General features: G+C 29.8%; 1 protein-coding gene across 1 annotated transcript; it reads left to right on the top strand.

The window, feature by feature from the left end:
- Positions 1-214: 214 nt before the first annotated feature.
- On the top strand, positions 215-13234 carry LOC107451841 (protein FAM50 homolog). The gene is made up of 6 exons (XM_016068075.3): positions 215-446; positions 1713-1948; positions 3250-3375; positions 7193-7426; positions 10027-10155; positions 12062-13234. The coding sequence occupies exons 2-6, from the start codon at positions 1730-1732 to the stop codon at positions 12407-12409; spliced, it is 1056 nt and encodes a 351-aa protein (XP_015923561.2). The 5' UTR covers positions 215-446; positions 1713-1729; the 3' UTR covers positions 12410-13234.
- The last annotated feature ends 12435 nt before the right edge of the window (positions 13235-25669 follow it).

Genomic DNA, 25669 nt, shown 5'->3' with positions numbered 1-25669 from the left:
CAGCCTTGGAACTGATTTTCGACGTAAAACGATTCATTTATTTTTATAATTTAAATGTACTTTCGGGAAAAAAGTGAGTGTTTATGAGTTACAAAAAATAGGTTTTGAATTTTTATTTAATCTTAAATGCTTCACTGTAAAAAAATTTTCAATTAAATTTGTTTTAAAAATAACTGCTTAAAAGTAAGCTGTATGCAAAATTTATTAGCAAATAAAAAGTTTCCAGAAAATGAACTGATCCTGTCTTTCTGTCAATAACAACAACAACAACAACTACTTAGTGCTTTCTAGAAAAATTGTTGAATCGGCGTCTACAAAGATTTTTTTTAAATTATATTATTTAAGTGAATATTTAACGGAACTTTTCTATATTCATTTTCGAAATTTATACTCCATTAGAGTATTTAGAGCATATTTCATAAAGTTGCTGACCTGCTTTTATAAAAGTATAGTGCAATTATATGCCATTAATGTAAAAATTTCTTGATATAATTTAAAAATAAGTAATATCACAAAAATAATTTTTATTTGTAGACATAATTTTAGTTTTGAAATTTCAGTAACACTCTCAAACATAAGAGAACATATCCCCGCTCATCAAATCTTCATTGTTTTATTTAGCATTCTTTTTATGTAAACAAGGGATTTTAATGACATTTTGTTATTTAAACAACTCTCCACTTTTTTACTTTTAATACTCTTAAATATCACTTTTATTGACATTTAATTGAAGGAATAAAATCTGATGATCCAAAGAGCTTTACCTTTCAAAAGAGTTATGACTTTTTAACTCATTAAAAATTCATAAAGATAAAATTTCACAAATATAATTGTAGATAAATAAATATTTATCTAATACTTAAGTCTATAGAAGCAAGGTCAAAATATTGTTAAATTTAAAATAGTGTATATAATTAAGCTTAGTTAAAAATTAAATTTCTGAAAAATTGAAATATTTTTAATTTGTTCAGTAATTTTTTTTATTTTATATGCTTTTATGAACTACAATTGTTAAAAAGTTAATTGTGTTTAGAATGTTAAAGTTAATCTTCATGCAACTAAATATATTGAAACTTTTTTTTCTTTAATTAAAAAGAAAATCATTGAAATCTATTATTTGGAATTTAAACCTTTTATGTATTATTGATACTCAATAAGCATATACTAACAGAAAAATTTAACATTATTGTAAAAAATTACATACGTAACTATGGAAAACTATCTAAGAATTGCTCAGTTATCACACAGCAGTATTCCATTCAATTTTATTTCATCAGGCAAATTACTGCATTTCTGCACTTAATAAGCATTAACATATCATAAAAAAATTACGTAAGTGGTCAGAAGATATTGTAATTCATATTATCAAAATAACAATGAGGAATTCAACTGTAGTTAAAAATTAAGTGAGCTATCTAAAGTCTGTGTAAAATAGCTACAAATGGTTTATTAAATCATATTAAAATCAGCACTCTCTTAAATAATTCTTTTTTTTTCTCTATATGTATAAATAAAAGTTTTGGTACTATTTTTTTTCAAGTAAATTCAACTAATTTATTTATTTTTTTAAATAGCTTTTCCTTATAAAAATTGAATTTATTGGCATTTGGTGAGTTTGCTTAGGCGATTTTATTGTATGTACTGGTAAAATGGAAAATACAATTATTTTCTTTCTCTAGTTTCATTTAAACATATAACTAATTTCATTTTAGGAATACCTGATTAGACCATGGCCTTATATAAAGGTGCAGCCAGTGAAGCTGGCAGGGCTTTACAATTGAAAAAAAAGAGAGAAAAAGCTCTAGAAGAATTGGAACATAGAAAAAGAAAAATTGAAGAAGAAATGAAATTGTCTGATATTGAAAACAAATTTGCTGCTCATTATGATGCAGTTGAACAGCAGCTGAAATCGAGTACCATTGGTTTAGTGACACTCGATGAAATGAAGGTAATTACAAAGAAGTTGATGATATTATGAATAAAACTTTATTTGTGTGTCATTTATAGTTTCAGCACCATAATACTCAATATTTTAATGAATAGTATTTTATGAAAGCCAAATCAATTTTGTTAAACAATTGTTATTGTATTATTGTACCAATTTTCCAAATTTTTTTTAAGTAAAACATGCTTTTTTTTAAATATATACATATATAAATACAGTTTAATGATTTTAATATTTTTTTATCAGTTTCACCCCTACAAAATAATATACATTTTAATATTATTAAAAATTCCATGTGGTTATCTGATTTATGTTTGATTAAAAAAGAAAAAATATTGGAAAAGTTTCGTTGCTAAGATTCAATTTGATAATTTATCATTTCAAAAGTTTTAGTTGCATATACTTACATACTAAAGTATATCTTCTATGATGCTCATCTGTCAAATGAACCTATTAGAATTTTTAACTGAAATATTAATATGAATGTTTATTCAAATAAAAAAATTCCATGTTTAATTTTTTTTTATGAGGGAGATGAAAAGTACTCATGAAGACTTTTTATATTTAACTTAATAAAAATGTGATTTTTCATTTTGTTTAGTGTTTGTTTGTTACATATTTGTCACCAGTTAAATTTCTTAAGTTTTATTTAAATCACAATGTAACTAGGAGCAATATTTGTCAGAACTTTTTTAACATTCATCAAAAAGGGTGTCTATAAAACAAAGTGTCGCATTTGATAATGAGAGTTCAACTGTATGTTTATTTTTTTCAAAGATACTCCAAAGATAAAAGGATTTCTTCTATTCTGACCAATGTGACTTTATTGATTTTGTATATATTCTAAATTTAATTATGACAGTATATTTTGCTAAAAAGATTTTCTGAAGATAATTAAAAAGATTTTTTCTAATCTATTAAAAGTTCGATAAATATATGAAAATGCAAATGAATGACGTCAAATCTGCAACTTAATTTAACATGGTATATTGAATATCTTTTTGATTATATGAAAAAAATATTATGTTTTTTTCTTTCTGAAAAATTTTTTTATTAAACCTTTTCTTACAAAATTATAAAATTCCCATAATGTGCTATAAAATTGCAAGTTAAAAATATTTATTTCAAATTCTGTTCTGAAAAAGTAAATTTTTAATTATATACAAAGCAAATTTTTTTAAATAATATAGTCAATTTAAGTAGTTTATTTGTGAGTTGTGTATCAAATGAAGAACTTTTTTCTCTAAAAATATAGTTCTTAACAATCTGTGACATATGTAATTAAATTCTGTGCTTTTTTACAGGCTAAGCAGGAAGATGTAGTCAAAGAAAGAGAAAGACAATTAGCTCAGAAACAACACGAGAAAGAATTGCAGAGGCAGAAAGAAATGAGGGAAAAGCAAGAAGCCAAAGAAAGACAAAAAAGACAAGTTTGCAAATTTTTTGTTTACAATTCTAAGTTTGATTAATCAACATTGTCTTGACCGAAGACTCCCCGTTTCGTAAATGGTGACTGGTGCACGTTAAATCCATTGGGTCACAAAGTTTTCCGTTTCCATAGCAAATTATACCTCTGGGATTACTGAACTGGAGATTGATCATTCTGTGGTTCAGGTCAAAATTACGATCTATGGATAAGCGAATGGGTCCGCCTTATAAACAGGTGTGACAAAAATCGAATTATTGGCTATAGATGGCACTTCAGAAAAAAAAACAATCCCACCCCTTGCCTTAATGGCCTATGACAACAACAACAATAACATTGTCTTCAATTTTCTTTTTTCATTTATTTATTTTTGTAATTTTTGTAAAAAAGCTTTAAATTGAAAAACTATATTTCACATATAATATCTTTTAAAAACATTTTAGTTATCAATTATTGTATTAAAGTCAAACCTTCTTGATTTAAACTGAAAGTGAATGTAAAAAAAAAATTCTAATTATCGAAAAAATTAAAAAATTTTAGTGAAATAATAATAATTGGTGGTTGAATTTTTCTAAGGTTCTTGCCTATATGGGGACAAAGTGACATTTGTTACTAAGTCATTAAAAAATGTTACCAGAATCATAACCATGGGAGACAAATGTGTTGTTTGAAATATTTACATTTTTTATGCCTCTTATATTATTGTTTGAAAAAAAAGAAAAAAGAAATATGCCAAAAATATGATCAACAAAACCAGGATTTACAGTAAAACCATTACAAATTGAGTGAATCAAAAACTGATTACTCAACCGATTGATTTGAGATAATCATATCGTTAATATATATAAAAAGTCTATGTTTTAAAAACCGTGTGGAGATCTATAGCAAATAACTGCTAAGATGGCAACTTTAAAAAAAAAAACCATATGAATTAACGATAAAACTGAAATTAGAAAGCAAAAACGTCGTAATTAAAAATATCTAGGTGTAAAATTTCACGTGGAGACAAACACTAAAAAACGTTAGGGTTTTAAGATGCAATTATCATGAATAGGGGACGTAAAAAAGTGATTGCTCTAAAATGTGATTTGAGAGTCGTGCCTTGTTAACGTATAATAAAAAAAATTTCTAAGACATACTCATAACTAGTTGTATAGTATAAAAATTTTTAACATTTTCTATTTATAGATCACTAAAAAAAAAACTGAGGTGATTTTTTTGCGTCACTAAATTTTCATTGCTAGTGTGAACCTTATTTTTTTCCATTTTCTTTTCCATATATATTGTCTGCTCTTCACTTTGCCTATGTGAATCTTTACTGATAAACAATACATTAACACCTTTTATTTATCATCCCCTTTTTTATTTTGCTAATTTATTGCTCTATAAACCAGTGATTCTCAACCACTGTGCCGCCGCGCTTTTGTGTGCCGCCAAATTCTTAAAATGTTCCGCCAAATATTGGAAATGATACAATAAAAATTATAATGCTTTTTTTTTATTACGAGTAAAGTTTAAATTAAAAAAAAGCATATATATATATATTTATATATATATACTTTTTATAATTTTTCCACGCTTTAGCCGCGTGAACATCTTTGTCAGCGATTGTCTTGTCTCTGACAATCTCAAAATAAGTTAAAATAAGAAGGAAGTATTTAAATTCTCTTTGACAATTTTAAAAAAAGTTGAAATTTTAAGTAGGAAATTGAATGACTATTAAAATTATTAATTAACAAAGGAACGCAAGCTAAATATTAACTTTCAAACGGGAATAAAAGCTAATCATTAAAGTAAGCTATGCAATAAATAGTTATGAAAACAAATTAACAAAGGATAACTAACAAAAAATAAGCTTACAATTAATAACTAGCAAAAAAATAAATAACTGTTACTCACTAACAAAAAATGGGTCGAAAGAACTAATTAATCCCTTAATAAACGTGCTTTTGTAGTGCACATTATTTTATACCGCATTCAAAATTATAATCACAAACTATTTAACACAGTGTATTATAGGTAAGTAAGCAACTTTTAAACTAATTTTTTTTTTCATTTTGTGCCGTCAAATTTCAAAATCGTTAAAAGTGTGCCACCACAAAAAAAAGGTTGAGAATCACTGCTATAAACTTAGCTAACTTTCTACCACTTCTTAAACAATTGCAGCCATTGGTATATCAATAATTTAATCTTGATTTAAAAGAATCTTACCATGAGTATTGGATGCTCTAAAATTAGAATAACAGACTCAGGGGGAGTATTAGAGGCACCTGAGCCAAAAAATATTAACCATAAATCGCAAATCACTTTAAGAGGATGATATTCGCAATAAAACATGCAAGTTTTGACGCGTTGGAAAACAACTATGAAAGATAACTATAAGAATTGTTTGAAATGGCTCTTGCTGATGTCATTACTTTTGATGTGTGTCAAAGCAACAACAAATATGCACTCTGTGACCCTCTGATGCGTCCACAAGCATCTCATGAAGTAGTGATTTAAGGTGACCCCTTAGAAAACAGTAACACAGATTGAGATCAGATAAGTACAGAGGTTCCGTGCATCCAACCTGCTTTCTTAGGAGTGTTACATAGAGATTACCTGTTGGATATAATATTCACTCACACGCGGATGTTGATCCCCAATGCCTCAAAGCAAACTGATTAAAGCACTTAATTTAAATAGGTTGACCTATTACCACCTGCTTTTCGGACTTTCCACTTGATAACAGCACAAAAAACATCATATTTGCCTGCATGAGAATTGTGTTCTACTTTTCCCTAGAAAACACTTCTTTGTGCAAATTGAAACTGTGGTTCATCATTACATTGCCCCAACCTTTTCACACATAGCTGAATGTTTATGAATTTCTAGTTTATTGCAATAATTTTCAACTGAAGTAAATCATCATTAAAATTATTAGTAATTTCATGGTAATTATTATCTTCATTAATTCAAACTTTTTTACCTTCCTTTTCTTTATTTTTGTCTACTGTATTTTTGTTTTATACAAGAGTCTACTGTAAAATTGTTTTATTCGAAGTGCTCCAAAATTCGCCCAATATATTCAGAGTGAAGATAAAAGGCATTAAGAGGATGGAAACTTTCTGTGTAAATCATAGATCACATTAAAAGTGTGAAAGAATCCCAAACTGGTTTGGATATCATGATGGAAAACAATGACTAAAGATACTCTAAACTTGTTAATTGCAGACTGATGTATTTTATTAGTTATTACATGAGTTATAAAATGGGCCGGCCACGTTATCAGAATGGATGAAGACAGTACCACAAAAAGAGTTTTCAATGCCTGACCACTTGGCATACGAAAAAGAGGCAGGTCGAATTTGAGATGAGTAGATGGCCCAGAAAAGATCCTTTTGATCTTAAAAGTTAAAGATTGGAAAATGCTAGCAGGAAAAAGGTTAGCCTGAAAAAAACTTCTTGAGAATCCCAAGGCCCACCCTGGGCGGACGAGCCATTGATGATGATGATGATTACATGAGTTGTTTGAAGTGGTACCTGCTGTGTATAGTCTACAATGGCCTAAAAGCGTCATAAAGACCTGAAAGCAAACAGAATATGAGCGCTTAATGCAGGTAAGTCAAACCCCAACTGACCTCCTCTAGATTTTTAGCCTGCTCGTGTTTTTTTTTTGTTTGCCATTTTTATCCTCTTAACATTATTTGTGACCCCATTTTTTATGGTAAGTTTTCACCCTCTTGGAGACTTTTATCTCATCTCTCAATTTCTTCGACCAATTTTCGAGCACCCTTTATACATTTCAGACTTGTAACGCAATTTTTCTTTTAAAAATATAGATTGCAGCTCTTTCTTTTCGAATGGATGATGAGGAAGAAGAAGAATGTAGTGAAGAAGAGGAAAGTGTTTCGTCATGTAAAGACGTAAAAACTTTATCAGATTCGGACAACAGCAATTTAGAGCCTGCTATAAAAAAGAAGAAAATTACTAAAAATCCAGATGTGGACACTAGCTTTTTACCTGATAGAGAAAGAGAGGAAGAAGAACGAAAATTACGTGAAGAACTTCGTCAGGTATACATTTTTTAAATAATTTTTTATAATTTTTAATAATTTTTTTGTTAAATTTAATTTGATTTATATTTAATTTTTAGTTTGTCAATATAATTATAATGTCTGAGTCGAAGAGTATGTAAAGTTAAATTCTCAGAACATAAATTTTTCCTGATTGAAGTGCACCCTAATTGTTTATTAGAACATTATTTTTTATAAATCTACTGAATGAAGTTGTTTAAAGAAGAGCCATCTCATGGTTTTTTACATTTTAAAGCTGATTTTCTGAAATTCTTTAAAATGCTTTTAACACATTCTGCTACAAAGTTTCTGTGGCAGAGTCGCAGCAACACGGCGACTTTATCGCAGAACGTTACAGAATTCTTGCAGAAAGATTTCTCTTTTGAAAAGTGAAAAAAAAAAACTTTTCTTTTCTACAGAAATCTGCACGTAATATTTGAATCATGCATTTAGATAGTCACCTTTGGCACACTAAATTTACGTCAATAGTATCCTAAATCAATGTAATGTTTCGGTTATACTTTTGGAATTTTTATTGGTATAGATTTTCACGAGGATTCCAAATATCCCCATATGTTTCATGCAATCTAGAAAATTCAAATTGTGCATTTGAGTAATTACTTTTTAAGGCAATAATTATTGAATTTCTGGCAGTTATTGCTGTTGATTTCTCCATAGTTTTTAAGTCTGATATTTTTTATACGATATTATTTATTACAACAGCCTAATCTCGAAACGAAGCACGCTTTGAGGAGTCCGATTTACGTAATTTTGTCGTCGATATTTTTTTTGTCCTTTTTTTTAGAAATTACTACCACGGATTGCATGATATTTCATAATTTTTTTTAATGTGATGATTATTTACAAAATGTGAAGAAGTAAATAGTACGTGCGTTTCCACCCCAACAAAATGCGAGAATATCACCCATAATATTAGAATAAAAAATTATTACATGTTCAGTTAAAAAAAAAAAACTATATATATATAGTTTTTTCTTTTGTAAACACAGTTGTGGTGAGATTTGTTATCGACAATGTCAACCTTCATCTATGAAAAGGAACCCTGTCATAGAATCAAGTTAACATGTCTTATATGCTAGTGAATTGGAATTGTATTTTTTAGTGGTAGATACACTACAGTACTCCCCCACCAGAATTATATCTATGATGGAATTTGATGAACGGATAGCACCAGTTGATTCATTGCTGTTTTGTGAGAAGCAGGGAGAGCTGTATTAAGATCACTGTACTTTTGTGTGCTGATTGTGAGAGTTGTATTAAGTTCACGGTCATGGTCGCTCCTGTGTTGCCATTAGCAGTCGTGTGAATACGTTGTGTGTGATTGAGACTGAGTAGCAACAGCGCGAGGAGGTGGATAATGTCGCAGTTACAAGTAGCAAGTCAACTGTTCAATGTGGATCATCCATCGAAGTAGGGGTGTTCAGATCAAAGTGGTCATTACTGTCAAGTTAGGCGTGTTCACATCACGTTCGCAGGTCGCCTAGTGTGGGGCTAGTATTTATCGACCATGCCAACCTTCATCTATGCAAAGGTACCCTCTCATAGAATCGAGTTAACATGTCTTATATACTAGTGAATTGGAATTGTATTTTTGTAGTGGTGGATACACTACAACCACACTTTTGTTATTTTAAATTAGTAACATGTATGTTTGTTATTATTAAAGGTGCAGAAAGATGTTAGTGCTAGAGAGTTTTGTCGCAGATAGCTCAAAAAAATTCTGCTGCAGGGACAAAGTTTATATTTGATGTTTTTAATTTTCGTTAACTGTTGAACTTTAAGACAGTAACTTTGTAATATGCAATTTAAGGCTTAGTCACTGCACTTAGCATCTGCGTATCCCATATGCTCTGTAGTAATCAAACATTATATAAAGTAATGAATATATAACAGACATTGCTTAGAACTTTGTTACCAGAAGGTTATTTGGTCGAATTATATCATATACTAACAGAGACAGAGAAAAAAACAAATTTCTGGTTAATTGAAAGATAAAAAGTATTTTTTGAACAATTAAATTGACTTAGTCTAAAGAAATTTTCAAAAGCATTTTCTCTCTCTTAGTTCTGTTTATATTGGGTTAACTTAAAACTTTGGGAAAATATTCTTAATGTATTGTGGTATTAGATAAAAAATTAAAACTAATTTTTTTATCTTTTTAAAAAAAAAATTCAAATCCTATTAATGGAATTTATTCTATAAGTAATGTGTGCATGCTAATGATTTTATTATGTCAATTCCTGGAGCAAAAAGTTTTCTTTAAAAAAATTGTGAATAGTAAATTAATTTAAAGTGAAATATTTCAAATGTAAAATTATTTTGAAATTATTAAAATCTATCTGGTTTTCTCGACCATATTTTTAGCTCCTTGATTTTTTCAAAAAAAGAAATATGTATATACATAATGTAATAAAATATTTTGCGATTACTTTTTTGTTTTTAGTACCATTTTGACCATGACATCACATGTTTGTATACAATGTATTTTATCTAGTTGTTAAAAAGACTTGAAACATATTTTATTGTTGGATCATGACCAACATAATACTTTTCTGTAGTTCTTGATTTGTTTTTTTCAGGAGTGGGTCCAAAAGCAAGAAAAATTAAAAAATGAAGAAATTGAGATTACTTTCAGCTATTGGGATGGTTCTGGTCATAGAAGAAGTGTGAAAATGAAAAAGGGCCACAGTATTTATCAATTCCTATTGGTAATTTTGAACTTATTTGCTAGCTATTTTATTACAAATATTTGAGAAGTCATTACAAATACTAAATAATTTATGTTTAAAAAAGTATTTATTGTCTATCTGATCTATTCAAATGCTTACGGTACCAAAGAATGGTAGATAACAGGTTTTATTATTTTTCATCAGAAAAATATCAATTTTTCGAATGACTTATCAAAATTTATTTATTGTCTATCTGATTTATTTTAATGCTTACTGTACTAAATGATAATTCCTAACATATTTTATAATTTTTTTCTGAAATTGAATGGAAACCCTGTTTTGCTAATTAGTATAATTCTCTGATTGTAAATTATAGAGTCTTGAAACTGCATCACTTGGTACAAAAAAGGCATAATTAATAGTTTTAAAGCATAATATTGATTCAATAATTTATTTAAAAAAATTTAAACATGAAGAATTTATAGTTTTTTTTTCTTTTGATGAATAATGATTACACCCAGGACTGTAACAATGTGCGTAGCAATTTTAAAAAGTGTTTAAAGGTGCTTATTTTCACGTTTTAAAAACCCTTAAAGGTGCTTTTTTCATTGGGTGTTTTTATAAAGTGCTTAATTTTTTTTTTTTAAAAATGAGATTTTTTTTCTCACTTTTATGGTGGCTAATATAATCAAGAAAAGAGTTCTTTGTCAGAAACTAGTTATTTTATCATGATCATTTATAGTCTTAGAAAATTATTTTGCATTTTATTAATGTATATATGAAGAACTTTCAACTATAAGAAGAAAACATTTTTCTGATTGCACATGTCCTAATTATAAAATTTTTAAAATATTTTTTGAGTGCTTAAAAGGTGCTTATTTTTTGTCAAAAAGTTTGGCTACGCTCCCTGTGTAAAATGAGCAATTCTAGTGTGACAGACTAACTCTTTGCATCTATCAATATGGAATTACTTTGTTAAAAGTACATTAAAAATGAATCAAAATATAGCAACATTTTATGCGTGATTTTGAATGTCTTGGATATATATATTTTATTAAGTAAAAATAATATATTTTATTGAATAGAAATTTGGGTGCATTACTTTCATAAAATTGAATTGCTGTCGCTATTTAAGTGAAAAAGAGATAGGTAATCTTCCCTGTAGCAGATCGACATCTGAAGAAACGAATTTTTATTGTAACTTTTCATAAATATTGCGTGTAAGATATTTTATTATATTGATCACTTTTTCAATGAAATCTGTAGATTGAGATAAATTTTCATGTGAAATTCTGATGACAACTGATCATCTCATAGATATTTTTACTAAAATATAAACATCAATTGAAAATTGGCATGGCTGCTTGGAATATAGATCAAAATGAATGGCTAGGTAAGTAAGTATTTTATTTATGTCTCACTGGAGCTCCACAATGGGCTATTGGTGACAGTATGGGAAATATCCCTGAGGATGATCCAATGACATGCCATCGCAATTTTGATCCTCTGCAGAGCGATTAAAAAATTGTTTGCCAGTTGCCACTCAGTCACCCATTTTTTCATTGAAACGTTTCTCATGTATAAAGCTTTCATGTGCATTTAGTTAGTATTATTATTATTTTAAATAAATATGCAATTATTATATTAATTTTTTATAATATTCTGAAGATTGCTTTATTTTATATTAGATTTTATAATTATTTTCCCTTTTAAAAACGACCCTATTTTAAGGAATACTTCAAAAGAAATAATATTATTAATATCAGAAGTTTTTATTTTTTTTGTATTTTCAATTTTTAGAAAAGGGGCTACTGTTAAAAATTCTACAGCTAACCACTAGTGGCAAAATTTCCTAATTTTGCCCTATTGCTTTGAATGACACCAGAAGTAATATTTTGAAATTGTAAATTAAATTATGTGAAATAAATTGAATTCTTTTCTATAGAAATGCCTAGAAGTGTTAAGGAAGGAATTTCACGAACTGAGAGCAGTCACAGGGGATCAGTTGATGTACGTAAAAGAGGACTTGATAATCCCTCATCATTACACATTCTATGATTTTATTGTAACAAAAGCGAGAGGAAAAAGTGGTCCCCTCTTCAGCTTTGATGTCCATGACGACGTTCGCCTTGTGAGTGACGCAACAGTTGAAAAAGATGAATCCCACGCGGGGAAGGTCCTTCTTCGTAGTTGGTATGAAAGAAACAAGCATATTTTTCCTGCTTCCAGGTGGGAACCCTATGATCCAACCAAGAACTATGATAAATACACCATATCAGACAAGAAAAAATAATTATTTTATTTTGGCTTTGGTTTAGGACTTGTCAGAATCAAATCATCTCATTGTGGTCATGCACAACCTTGTGACCCTCCAGTGGTCAGTGAGCACTGACAACTATATAGCTGAAAAAAATATTGTTAAATAATGCTGTATAACTTGTATAAAAATAACTTCTAATTGTTTTTCAAACAAATTTCAATACAATTCTTAAAAACATGTGGATATTTCTTAAAGCAGAATATTTTAAGATCATTTGTGGATGTTCAAGCATATCTTATTCAAACTATATTATGATTTAAAAGTTGTAATTAGCTTATATATATTATAAAAAGTACTAAAATTATTTTCCTTTTTTGGGCTTGATAAAGTTTGTTATGATATAGTTTAATTTAGGACAAACGCTATATTAAATTATGTGTGAAAAAAGAGCATGTGAAAAATGCAACTTTTCTTTACTTTGAAAGTAAGCACATTTTTAAAAAAATATATATTTGAGGTTTTAATTATACAGCATTAGTGGCAAATTTAGATAAATTGATGTTTTTATTGCTTACTGGCATAAAAACTGAATGCATCATTTTTCCACAGTCCTGTTCCGAGAAAGGCTGTGCATCCCAAGTGATAAATGTATAATTACACAAGTCATGAAACTGTTAAATAATGTTTTAATGATTGGAATGAAAGAAACATGTTTTACATTTTTCAAAATATCCATTCTGCTCAGTTGGAAATTGTATTGCCAAAGAGCATATTTGTAAATAATTAATAATAAGCGCTGTATTTCTGCTATTTTTAAGGTTATGTTTACTTTTCAAATAAAGTAATCTAATTATTTTAGTTAGTAGTTTCTTTTTAATTCTCTTTTTTGTTGTTAGTATTATTTATTATTCAAAATTCCACTCAATTATTACAGTTTTGAATTTCAAGTCCATGTTTTCAAAGAGAAGAAAAATGTTTTTATTTATTATAAATGGAAAAAAAAATGCATTTGAAGTTCTTTAGTAGGATCGATAAAAACACACTAATAACTTTAGCACCCATTATAATGTCAAATTAAATCCGTAATTCCAATATAGAGTCTCAAAGTTAGTTTATTTTTTTTATACCGAAGAAAAGAACTCCAGAAAGAAGTTTTAATTGTGTCACAAGCTTTATTCATATAATTTTTTGATTTAATTTTAAAGTGGTAGTTTTTTCATATTGCAACACCTCTAAATGTGGATTAGCAGTGGTCTACCGTGGTCTCACGGATCTTTGATATTTACGGACCACTAAGCAGAAATCATTTAACTTTATGCCCCATCACCTCAATTTTTTTTTAACATGTCAAATGATGATGCCTCGTGAGGAGAGGACACAGGATTAAATCCCAATGGTAGTTGATTGATACGAATTCTGCTGCGGGCTCGCACAGACCACAAAGCTGACATAAAACATCCTCAGTGGTAGACAGATCATGGTTTAGAATCCCCTTGCTGTGTAATTGGTTTTCCACCCCTTGTAACGCAATCGAGTGTTAGTTCCTTCAAAACGTCCTCCTTGAAGACTAGCTTGATACAGGGAGTTCCTTTGTCTTCTGGGTTCAAAATCACAAGGTTACGGAGTTGAACATTGGTAGTCGTAAACCCCAAAAAAACTTGGATCGGCTGTTCAACGAGGGTTGTTATAAACTGAGAGTACTCGATAATTTAAAATAATGCCAAACTGAAAGTGCATTCATTTTAAATAACAACGCATAAAAGAACCGTTTGCGTCCTTAGAAAGGGCCTAATTAATGCAAATTTCTGAAGTTTTTTTCTTAAACATTTAATATTATTTAAACTTTAAATGAATATTTTAGGTAAATTATCATTGTCTAATTCAGGATATTTTTTTTTCAATACTTCTTACTTTCCTGACCACATATAAAAACCAGACCTCCAAAATAACCACGCAATTTATTTTAATTAGGATTTCGCGAAGTCTTACAAAATAATAATCAAAATTGCAATGAATGATAGCAAGAAAATAAATAAATAGAAATTACGGAACACCCTGTGAATAATGATCAGATCTCCATGTACTAGGACTCAATCTTAACGGCTAAAAGGGGAAACCTCAAATATACGACATTTTTAAAATTTGATAACTCAGAAAATATTCGACCGATTTCGTACAAGTTTTGCCATATAAAATTACATTCTTTAAAATGATGCAAACATTTGTGCACAGAATTTTTTCGACTTGTATTAATTAAAATAAATAATCACTAAAGATTATTTTTGTCATGGAATTACCGTTGCATAAATAAATTTTATAACTACGCGCAATCATTTTTCGATTTACTTATAAATTTTTTCAGGTATGACTAAATGCGTAAAACTAACATTAAAGGGGATCAAAATTTTAGATTATTCTCCTGATAAAACTATTGTAACCCTATTTTCCAGATTGCGATGATTCCCCGTATTTCGAGAATCCGAATCCATCCTACAATTGTTTATTCAGAGAAAGAACTTTTTTTGTGTCTGAATTTGTAACTTAAAAGATCGTTTGCAACAATTAATTAGCATATTTGAGGTCACCCCTTTACACTATTGAGATTAAAACATAGTACGGGAATATTATATCATTAGATCAAAAGTTATTCAGGGTGTTCCGTTTTTTATTTTGCTTACTGTGCATAATAATACTAAGGATATGAAATTGCTCGTGAAAGAACTGGTACTTTCGACAATATACTCCAATGGAAGATATAATGTTACTTTATTTCGAAGCAAGCAGTACTGATTTAAATCAACGATTCCTCCTCAAGTAGATAAATAAATTCACAAGTATTCAATTTTTCTTTGAATTTAGAATGATTGATTGATTTGATGGAATTTTTTTTTCTTTGAATATCGTTGGGTACTCGTATGGTTGTAATTTTTACTTCACCGAAAATACTGAGTTTCTTTATGAAATTTTTTTCTATCAATTCTTTCTTTTTATCCATATACGAAACCATTCTGAAAAACGATGATTGAGTATTTGCACTTCAAGAAGAAGAAGAAGATTACTCATACCCACACATGTGACCTATGACGTCAGCTGATAAGTTAGAATGTTATTTAACGTAAAGATAATTAAATGCAGGGCCGCATCGCACATCGATTTTGTTGAAATATAATTCTTTCTCGTCTGCATCTTTTACTTGAATTAGTATTGTATTATTAGTTTATGTATTTTATTGCGACCATGATTTATTTTTGTTTTGTGCACCTGGCAACTTCGATATATAATTAGTTTGTTTATGTTCTACATGGCTATGTGCCTGTCTTTGTGTTAAGTAAAACATATATTGTGAAAGAATTAAAATCTTTATGTAAGAATATAGAATGTGTCACTTAAGAGAACTGATACTTGATTAAGTTACTCGAAATAGAGTTGAAAGAACAGTTGCTGACGTAAACAAAGCCATGTTTCAACAACCAATCAAGATACCCACACTACGTCACCTGCAAGTATCCCATTCTTATTTCGCAACAAAATATGGTACGCAAAGTTGATTTTTGTTTAAAAATGATTCTACAGCAACAATAAGCAAAATGTCCCATAAATTTAAAATTTTATTTTAACCAATTCGTTACACGCTAAAATGAAAATTCCATTTTCCAAGTTGAGTTAAAAAGAAGGTATAAATAGTTTAATTTTTGTTACATTTAAGATGAAATGCGCAACACTGTCAAAGCAAGTGTGGAAAATTGAAGTGGTATTGAAAGCAAAATTAAGGACATGTTTTTTGTTTGTTTTGTGTGGCCGAAATAAATTTATTGTTCTCTTTGGTAAACGTTTTAGAGTATTTCCTTCAATTTAGGTTTGTGTCAAGTTTTCTTGTGTTCACACTTTGATTATCAATGGATTCTATGATACTATACATTTTTTTGAGCAATGTGGAAACGTTTTAAACTAGAGACAGAAAGTGGTCGAATTGTCAATTTACTAAAGTGGGGGGGGGGGGCTGGAGGCACCCATTACGAAATGTCAGTATTACGGTCAGGCATGAAGTTTCAGTTTAGTTCCCTCTAGCTAGTCTGAATGTAGTCAACATTTCAAAAAACGATACATTTTGTTTCTTCAGTGATTAGGTAACCATTATAACTTGCGCTGCTATCAGACGCAGATCTTCAGTTTAAATTTAAACATTCTAGCGAGTTGTAACGTGGTTATAAATTTTGATACAAGATTCCATCGCTACAGACGCGAAAACAGTTAATTAAAATATGGTAAAAATATAATGAAAAAAATGAATACATAAATGAATAAATATGACAACCGAAGCTGACGTCTTCAGGGGGTACCAGCTCTGGAAGCCATAAAAGCAAAACCTTTTCTATCGAGAGAGCACGACAAATGTTTAAAATTACTCTCTCTGTACCCCAAAGATTTTGCCTAAGTCCTGGAACAGAATACAATACGAAATACATAAAGAAAATACAGAAGAATAATACGCACAAAAGAATGAAACATAAATCCAATAACCAAATTACACTACTGACTGCCAGACATCAACTGAACTGAAATAAACGTAAAGGATAGAAAAAAAAAGAGCGCGAAAGTATTGACATCATTAATAGAAATGCTTGACCGGGGCAACTCGGTCAAGACTTGATCTTGCCTTATTAAAAGAAAAAACAAAACTAATAATTCCCAATCATTTTCTTAATTTTAAAATCAATAGTACAAAAATTAAAAGGAAAACCATTATTTTCTAAATTTTAAAAAAAAAATTACTTTTTGCCTTTTGAAAACTTTAAACATGTGGTAAATCATGTGGTCTCCGCTGACATATCAGGAACAGGGATGGCCTCTGGCCATCTTGTGAAGCGGTCAATGCACGTCAACAAGTATTCGTAGCCATCGGACGGTGGGAAAGGGCCAACCAGGTCCAAGTGCACANTCGTGCATCACGTACTAGTGCACGAGGGAAAATGGGAGTAGCCTGGTTGCTGGCGGAAAACTGGTTTTTAAATGCGTCACTCCAAGTTGAAGTGCAAGTGCCCTTTCGCATTAGGTAAGATGAAAATGTAGGAGCAGGGCATCGCCGCAAACATTATTACAACTTTTATTAACTCTAAACGATTGAAAAAAACTAAATTTTTGAAAATTTTACCGCACAAATTAGTATCAAAATTGCAGAAAAAAATAACTTTAAATTTAAAAGTCTTTCTTTTATCATAAACACCAATTTTAATTTGTTTATCAACAATATCAATTTTAAAATCTAAATTTTCAATTTTAAAATCTAAAAGCAACTTTTATTAGTTTTCTTCAAAACCAAATCTTTAGGATGCATATTAAAAATAAAATCATAATTATCACAAATAAAATTAAATCATCAATGTGTCTAAAAGCATTAAAATCATTCAACTCAATAAATTTAGCTTCAAAAAATGTAAAAAAATATCCGTAAAAGCATCAGAAAAGGAATTGCCTTGTGGAATATTTTGCTTATAAAAATTAAGGCCATTTAAAAGTACATTTTCAAAGAATTTAAACTTGTAAATATCCATCCAATAAGATTGATCAATATTTTTCTTGAATAAATATTTATCAAAAATGCCACAACAAATTTCAATAATTTGTTCATGTGGTATACTGGTGTGCAGATATTCTAAGTCAAAAGTATTAACATTAGAAAAGTATTAAAATTAGATTTATTGCGTGTGGTACAAATTGTTATAATTCTAGTATTAGTAAAAAATTGTTTTAATTTTCTTAAAATAATTTTGCTTAAGATTAAAGAAGAAAAAAATATTGTTATTGGTAGTAACGCTGATGTTTTGAATTTTATTAATAATAATGTTGTTTCTAATATTAATACTTTTGACTTTGAAAATTAGTACACCAGTATACCACATGCACAAATTATTGAAATTTGCAGTGGCATTTTTGAGAAATAATTATTTAAGGAAAATATTGATCAATCTTATTGGATGTATATTTGTAGGTTTAATCTTTTTGAGAATGTATTTTTTAATGGCCTAATTTTTATAAACAAAATATAGGGATTTCACAAGGTAATTCTTTTTCTAGTGCTTTTGCGAATATTTCTATTAGCGATGTCAAAACTTTCTCGCTCTTTTTTTTCTATCCTATTTTTCTTTCTTCTGCTGAAATTAGGATTTTTTACATTTATTTCAATTTAGTTGTTGTCTGGCAGTGTAATTTGGTTATTGGATTTATGTTTCAAGTAAGCTTTTGCGCGTATTACTCTTACGTATTTGTCTTGATTTTATGCTTCTGTATTTGCTTTATGTATCCTCTTCCTGGATTTTGGCAAAACCTTTGGAGTACAGAGAGAGCAATTTTAGAGTTTTGTCTTTCGATAGAAAAGGTTTTGCTTTTATGGCTTCCGGAGCTGGTACCCCCTGAAGACATCAGCTTCGGTTATCATATTTATTCATTGTTTCAATTCCTTTTGGCTTTTCAGCTGCTTAGCGCGTTTTTCCACTGGAAGTATTGTTTTCAATTGCTTTAATTAATTAGAATTCTTTCCTTAATGTGTAAAAATATAATAGCTTTTTTCGACCTATTCTCCATTCTCTGACTCCAACAGCCCTATTAGTATTCTCGGGCAAGGGAAGGGCACATCTTTTGTCGGTCTTGAATGTAATGAGAATATTTCTACAAAGGAGCCGTGGTGGCTCAGGGGATAGAGCATTCGCCTTCCAATGAGGTGAACCGGGTTCGAATTCCATCAACGGCGGGTCGACACGAATTCCGCACTCGGCTCGCATCGACCACCGTGCTGACGTAAAAATATCCTCAGTGGTAGATGGATCATGGGTTAACCTTTGCCGTCAGGTTAACCTTGGGAGGCTTTCGTGGTTTTCCTCTCCATGTAACGCAAATGCGGGTTACTTCCATCAAAAAGCCTTCCACGAAGGCAAATTTCTCCCAATACTTGCTCCAGGAGTTCCCTTGTCTTCTGGATTGGGTTAAAAATGACAAGGCTACGGAGTTGAACGTTGGTTGTCCTAAACCCAAAATTGGGTCGGCTTTTCAACGACGGTTATAAAATAAAATACTTTTAAGGTTTTTTTTTTCAAAACTTTTTCTCCAAGGAAAATTATAACAGCTTTGGGTGTTTGAAACTCGAAGCATTAAATTTACTATTTTTCTGAAAATATTTATTTGGACTTTTTAAAAAGGTTTGAAAATTATAAAAGCCGCTCATTTAACGAGGTTTTTCCACATCGATAAAAGCCCTTTAAATCGATTCGTAAATTTTGAATAATTTTTTATGAACCCAAAGTATTATGAACAACACATTTTTTTGAGCACTCCACCCCCCAAAAAAATACGTTTGATGAGTAACTTTTTAAATATTAAAAATTAGATTAGAAATTCCTATTAACAAAACTGTGACATTTCTTCGTATGGGTCATACTATCATAGAGAGCGCTGGCTAACTGTTGTAACTGTATCTAACTTACAACAGTTATAAAACAGTATATGCTAACCAATTTAACATAAATAATCCACATTAGTTTTGCGTCACTTTTATTTCAAATGAAGTCAATAAAAATGAGTGAACCACCTTTTAATAATGTGTCTGAGTGACGAAAATGGGTGGTTGTCGACTTCCGCCGGTGAATATTCACATTTGGTACATATACTAGGTCTAGTGAAGTGCCACTGCCCGGTATGCCTTACATCAATGTTTTTCTAGGTAAAGTGCCATTCGCCAGTATGCGTTTAACCGGTACTCCGAACACTGATGTTTCTCCCAATCTATCTTCGGCAGATATTAAAATATCGAATTATAATATCAACGTATAAATGAATATCAAATTCGGATATAATAAATATTTCGGACATTCACCCAAGCGACTATGTGATTGTTAACATTAACTGGTGAAAGTCGACATTCTCTTGGTTTCGCTCATTCGCGGTAACAGTTAGGATACCACTTTCCTTACCAGGTCACTTGCCAGCTTCATCCACTCATATATTTATTTCTGTTTCTGCACTGTAAAATATTTTAGAGGTTTCATCATTAGAATGTCGTTAAAATTTGTATTGTTCATTATTTTTTGATTATATTATTGATTGCTCCGAAGTATGATTCAGTTTACCCAGCGAAATGTCACTCTATACGAAATGAAAAACATTATTTATGTGCTCATTTTGTAAACATTAATGATGTAAAACAATATTCTTCATACAGATTTTTTGCATTTTTAACGGATCTTGATTTTTTTTAATATATATTTTGAATGTTTTTAATGAAAGATGTGTCCAAATGTTTTATGCATGGTTAATGCACTGACTTTCTTTTTTCTCATTATACACAACTGTAATCATATTATTATTATTATTTTTATCTCTAGTGTGTGTTTCGTTGTTAAAATAAATGAAATAAAATAGCATATTTTTCCCCCAAAAGAGGTAAGGAACGTTTTACCGTTTGGAATCATCATGCTTAAAAGCGAGATTTTTTCTTTAAAGAAATGTTTAATTACTTATTTTTTTAAATCAAAATTTGAAAATTTTTCAAATTGGTTCTAAAATAAATTAAGAAATGTTGTTAATTATAGTATTGCCTATTCTTTTTAAACTTGGTTTTTACAAGATGGAAAGATGTGATTCCGCAAGTAGCATATTCTGACGCAATTTTATATTTCATAAAGAAAAGAGCAGCAGCTGTTAACTTAACTTTGTGGGTCTTTTCTCAGAAAAACGATTCTGTTCTGGAGGATTCTAATAAAAGAAATGGCGTAACGGAAGCTAAAATAGCTTAGGTTTAGAGAAACAATGAGAGGGAATAGAGTAAAAAAAAAAAAAAAAAAAAAAGGAAAAAAAACNTGGTTAAAAAAAAATAAGCTGACTTACTTGGCAAGCGGCATCTTTTATCTCAGAAAATTGCTAATTGAAAGCTAATAATACATTAACTCAAAATATTCTGTCACAAAGTTTCCAAAGCCTTGTCTTATATTTTTGTTCGCTTAAATGGCGAAAATTGACAGAAAATTAAACAAATTCAACGAAAGAGCATTCAAAGGGAATTAAAAAGAGAAAGAAGAGGATATCTTGATACAGTAGAGTAAATAATTGTTAATAAAATAAAATTGGAGAACATAAATAAAAGCAGTAAATATTTTAAATATAATTACGTTCTTGTAACGTTAAAATGTAACTGAGATGGTTCGATGAAATATGTTTTGCATCAAAGCCAGTTTTATTGCCAGACCAAACTTGACTACTTAACTGATGTCATTCTGATATTACTCCAACAATCAATCGAATGGGTTTGATGTCATCTGTTCGGTTTTCTTCAAAATGATTCGTATGATTTCGATGCCATTCTTGTTCTTTCACTAATTAAAGCTACTTTATATATATGTTATCGTTAAAGTGTATAATTCAGTTATTTCACAGAATAACTAGGTATTTCATGAAATAACTAGACAAGTCAGTTAAAGTATATAATAGATGAAAAAAGTCATACTTTGCTTAGTTATTCTATGAAATAACTAATGATAGACCGTTAAAGAGAAAAATAAAGAATTTAAGAGTTATTTTATAAATGAATTGATCATAAATAGGTAAAATCTCTCCAAAAATGCATTTTATCCCTATTGCGGATGATTGATTAATAATAAAGAATATCAGATTATGGAATTTAATATAAATGCATAATTTATAAATACACGATCTAAATTCTACGTCTAAAAGCAACGGAATGAAGCGTACACACACACACACGTTATTGCAAAGCAGCTATTACGCTGTTCAAAACTGACCAAAAAGCAGCTGGAACCGGTTCAAAGAACTTTCGTGCGCCGCATTTCATACTTTATAAATCATCAAAAAACCGTTATTTTATAGAATACTAAGTTAAATCGTAGAATTCAATAATTTTATATACTTTAACTGATTTGTCTAGTTGTTTCATGAAAAACATAGATATTTTATGAAATATGATTTCACACTTTAACGGGGTAATATATATATATATATATATATATATATGTAATACAAGAATTAAATGCTTTTGTATTAATAAAAGAATTAAAACTCTTTCGTTTTCATAAAATGTCTTTGTTAAAGAATAAGCGTAAAGCTATTCTATTTTGGGAATTCAAGACTGAAAACATACCATTGAAATATAAATAGATTTATATTTCAAGGGAAGAGTTATTTTTAGAATCGTTCCCTTTTTCAATTCCATATAAGGAAGCAGAAATGATTTTCCTTAATGCGTAAGGTTACAAGGAATGTACGANAACCTTTCTGAAAGGTATTTCCGTTGGAGTAAAAAGGCACATTCGTACATTCCTTGTAACCTTACGCATTAAGGAAAATCATTTCTGCTTCCTTATATGGAAGTGAACGAGGGAACGATTCTAAAAATAACTCTTCCCTTGAAATATAAATCTATTTATATTTCAATGGTATGTTTTCAGCCTTGAATTTGAAATAGATTCTCTCTACGCTTATTCTTTAACAAAGACATTTTATGAAAACGAAAGAGATTTAATTCTTTTATTAATACAAAAGTATTTAATTTTTGTATTACAACCTTTCTTTTATTTTTAATGTTAGTTCTTACTTGTTACATTTTGTCAAGTTCTCGGTCATTAAAAAAGAAAAAGAAATTTCAGTTTATATAAAACAAAGAATATTCATTTTCGGGCATTTTGATTTGGTTGCGTAGCCTTTTTGTCTGTTGGTTTGCAATTTTTTTTTAACCAAGTGGAAGTCATAGTGTGATTACGTAGCGCGAAAGTGTTAGTTTGCAGTGATCATGCACATTACTCATCAAATTACAGTAAAAACTTGCTACAACTTAAGGAAAGTAAAATTAGTTGTTGCTTCTAACACCACTTGCCAATACTAACAGGCCTGCTTGATGAAACCAAGAGAATTTGAGGCAGAGGGTGCGATTCTTGTTTTACTGAGGTGCCATCTTTGGCCAAGGATATGACTCCAGCCACACACACACGGCACAATCCGTTTTAAAGGGTGGGCTCGTTCATACATCAATTCATTTATCCACAGATCGAAATTCTGATTTGAACCAGAGAAAGCTCCAACTCAGTACCCCGAGAGGTATGTTTTAAGAATCCGGAGGACTTTGTAAAATGACAGATTTAACGTACACCATACACGGGGAACTAACTGAATGACGCTTAATGTTTTTAGAAAGAGATGCTGATTAGTAATGTTAAAATCTACTTTGCATCAAGTCCATGGGATGTTTAAGGGCAGTTTATTCGGCAAAAATGATTTTGTTGAAATAATAGCTTACTTCGTTTGTAGTACTCGAGAAAGAGTTAAGAGACAATCAGTTATTCATTGCAACGTGATACCTTTGCATGAAAAAATACCTGCTACAGAAGATTCCTTTATTTTTAAGTTCGAATGAAAGAAGTATTTCAGGAGAAGAATTGAACAAATTTTGTTAGCACTATTAGCTTATCAGAAAAATCGGAGAAAAAAAAACTTAAACCAGAAGTGCAACAGATGAAACAAAGATATATTCAATGCAAGTGGTGAAAGGCAACTTATTTAGTAAGTTTTACTATTACTTCTAAAGTTTTCACTTTTCTAGCAAGTTTCACATTTTTTCGTCCTCCACTATAATGTGTCCTATTATGATGTCGAACGAAAAGCTGTTTATTCTGCTAATGACAGTGCTGAAGAATATATGCAATTAAGACATGATTTTAACTAGTTAGAAGCTGATCTTCTTCCTTGAGCTTCGTAGTTTGTTTTTTTTTGACACTTTTTTTTTCTTTCTAAAACTATCCCAATTCAATTCAATTCACCAATCAATATTTCTTGAAAGGTAGTTTATTATGATACCTAAACCTGTTTTCAGATTTTCGATAAGTATCTTTATCTAATTCGCCTAAATTACGTTAAATGTTTTTATTATCATCGAAATTTGATTTATTAAAGTGATGGTAAAACAAGAATTGAAAAAAAATTTGAACACAATCTATCCAAATTATTACTTCCCCAGCAATAATTTCACATGGGTCCTAGTTGGGCTCAAAACTGGCTCAATATGGGTCCTATATGTACATGTACCGAGAGACCCATATTGAGATATCTAGATTTTTCAATATTGGTCTTATAAAGGGCCAATATTGGCCTATGTGCAGAGGCCGATATTGGTTGTAATGTGGCTTTTAGATATACGGGTGAATCAAACAAATTTCTATATAAGGCCAATATCTGCCCTTTGAGCCCTCCCCCCCCCATTGAGCCAAGATCCGTGGATAAAGTTATTTTGCTGCTAGGGTTACCTCATTTTGCGGCTTTATATTTGTGTTGATAGGAGTTTTTAAAATGACCAAGCGTTATTTCCTATAATCTAACCAACGACAAAAAAAGGTCGAAAAATTTTAAAATTAAGCCTGAAGTCTAGATGAATTATGCCCTCTTAAAATTTCATGTTTGTATTTAAAAATTAAATCATTAAATTAAAAGTTATACAGGTGTTTTGTTTAGTCACTGTAAATTAGTTATTACTATTGAAAACAGCACAAATCATGTCACATAAACAGACATATATCACATTCTGTATCAGATGAATGAAAAAAAAATTGCTTTAATTCTACTGAAAAACGATTGTAAGTCTGTTTATGGGATTGTGCTGGTTGTTTTGGTTTTTATCAGCATAGAGGTAATCCATTCTCAATTTAGAACCAGAAAAGTTTGAGCTTAAACACAATTTGTGTAATGATATCGAAAAATTATGGAGTTATAGGTCATTAAAGATTCTTAGTTAGAGAAATGGATTGTATGGCTGAAATTTCATGAAAGCTTAGAACTTAGTGGAAAAACAAGTAAATTTGAGAATTTCAGATTTAGAGTGTATCGAAACAGCAAAATGCATCAAATCCTATTTTTCGTAGAAAGCCACATTTATTAATATCCCCCCAAAATAGTGTTTCCTACTTTGAACAGATGCAGTAGCATATATGTATATAGTCTTTAGATAGTGATATAAAAAATGTTAAAATTATTGTTAAATGAGCCATGATAGGCCAAAGACGATAAACTGTCAATGTGAAGAACTGTAGTTTTAACTGCAGGGGTGGTTTGAAGCCTACCCATCATCCATTGGATGGGTATGAGCTTGTAAATGCGGCAGTTGCGCATTGCTGACAACTTTTCCACAATCATGCGGTGGGTTTCGGCCTTAACTTCCATGAATCCCTTGGCCCCTAACAAGCTGTTGAGGGAATCTAATTGTAATCTAAAAGACATAATTGTAGTTAAATATAAGTGTTGTTG

Source organism: Parasteatoda tepidariorum, chromosome 10 (assembly GCF_043381705.1).
Source record: "Parasteatoda tepidariorum isolate YZ-2023 chromosome 10, CAS_Ptep_4.0, whole genome shotgun sequence".
Lineage (NCBI taxonomy): Eukaryota > Metazoa > Arthropoda > Arachnida > Araneae > Theridiidae > Parasteatoda > Parasteatoda tepidariorum.
Note: the sequence above shows the minus strand (reverse complement) of the source record. Positions and strands in the feature narration are given on the sequence as shown.

Excerpts from the sequence above, each read along its gene's own strand:
- LOC107451841 (XM_016068075.3), top strand. The coding sequence starts at position 1,730 with ATGGCCTTATATAAAGGTGCAGCCAGTGAAGCTGGCAGGGCTTTACAA. Across the intron at positions 1,949-3,249 it reads TGACACTCGATGAAATGAAG|GCTAAGCAGGAAGATGTAGT; the intron begins GTAATTACAAAG and ends GCTTTTTTACAG. Across the intron at positions 10,156-12,061 it reads GTATTTATCAATTCCTATTG|AAATGCCTAGAAGTGTTAAG; the intron begins GTAATTTTGAAC and ends TCTTTTCTATAG.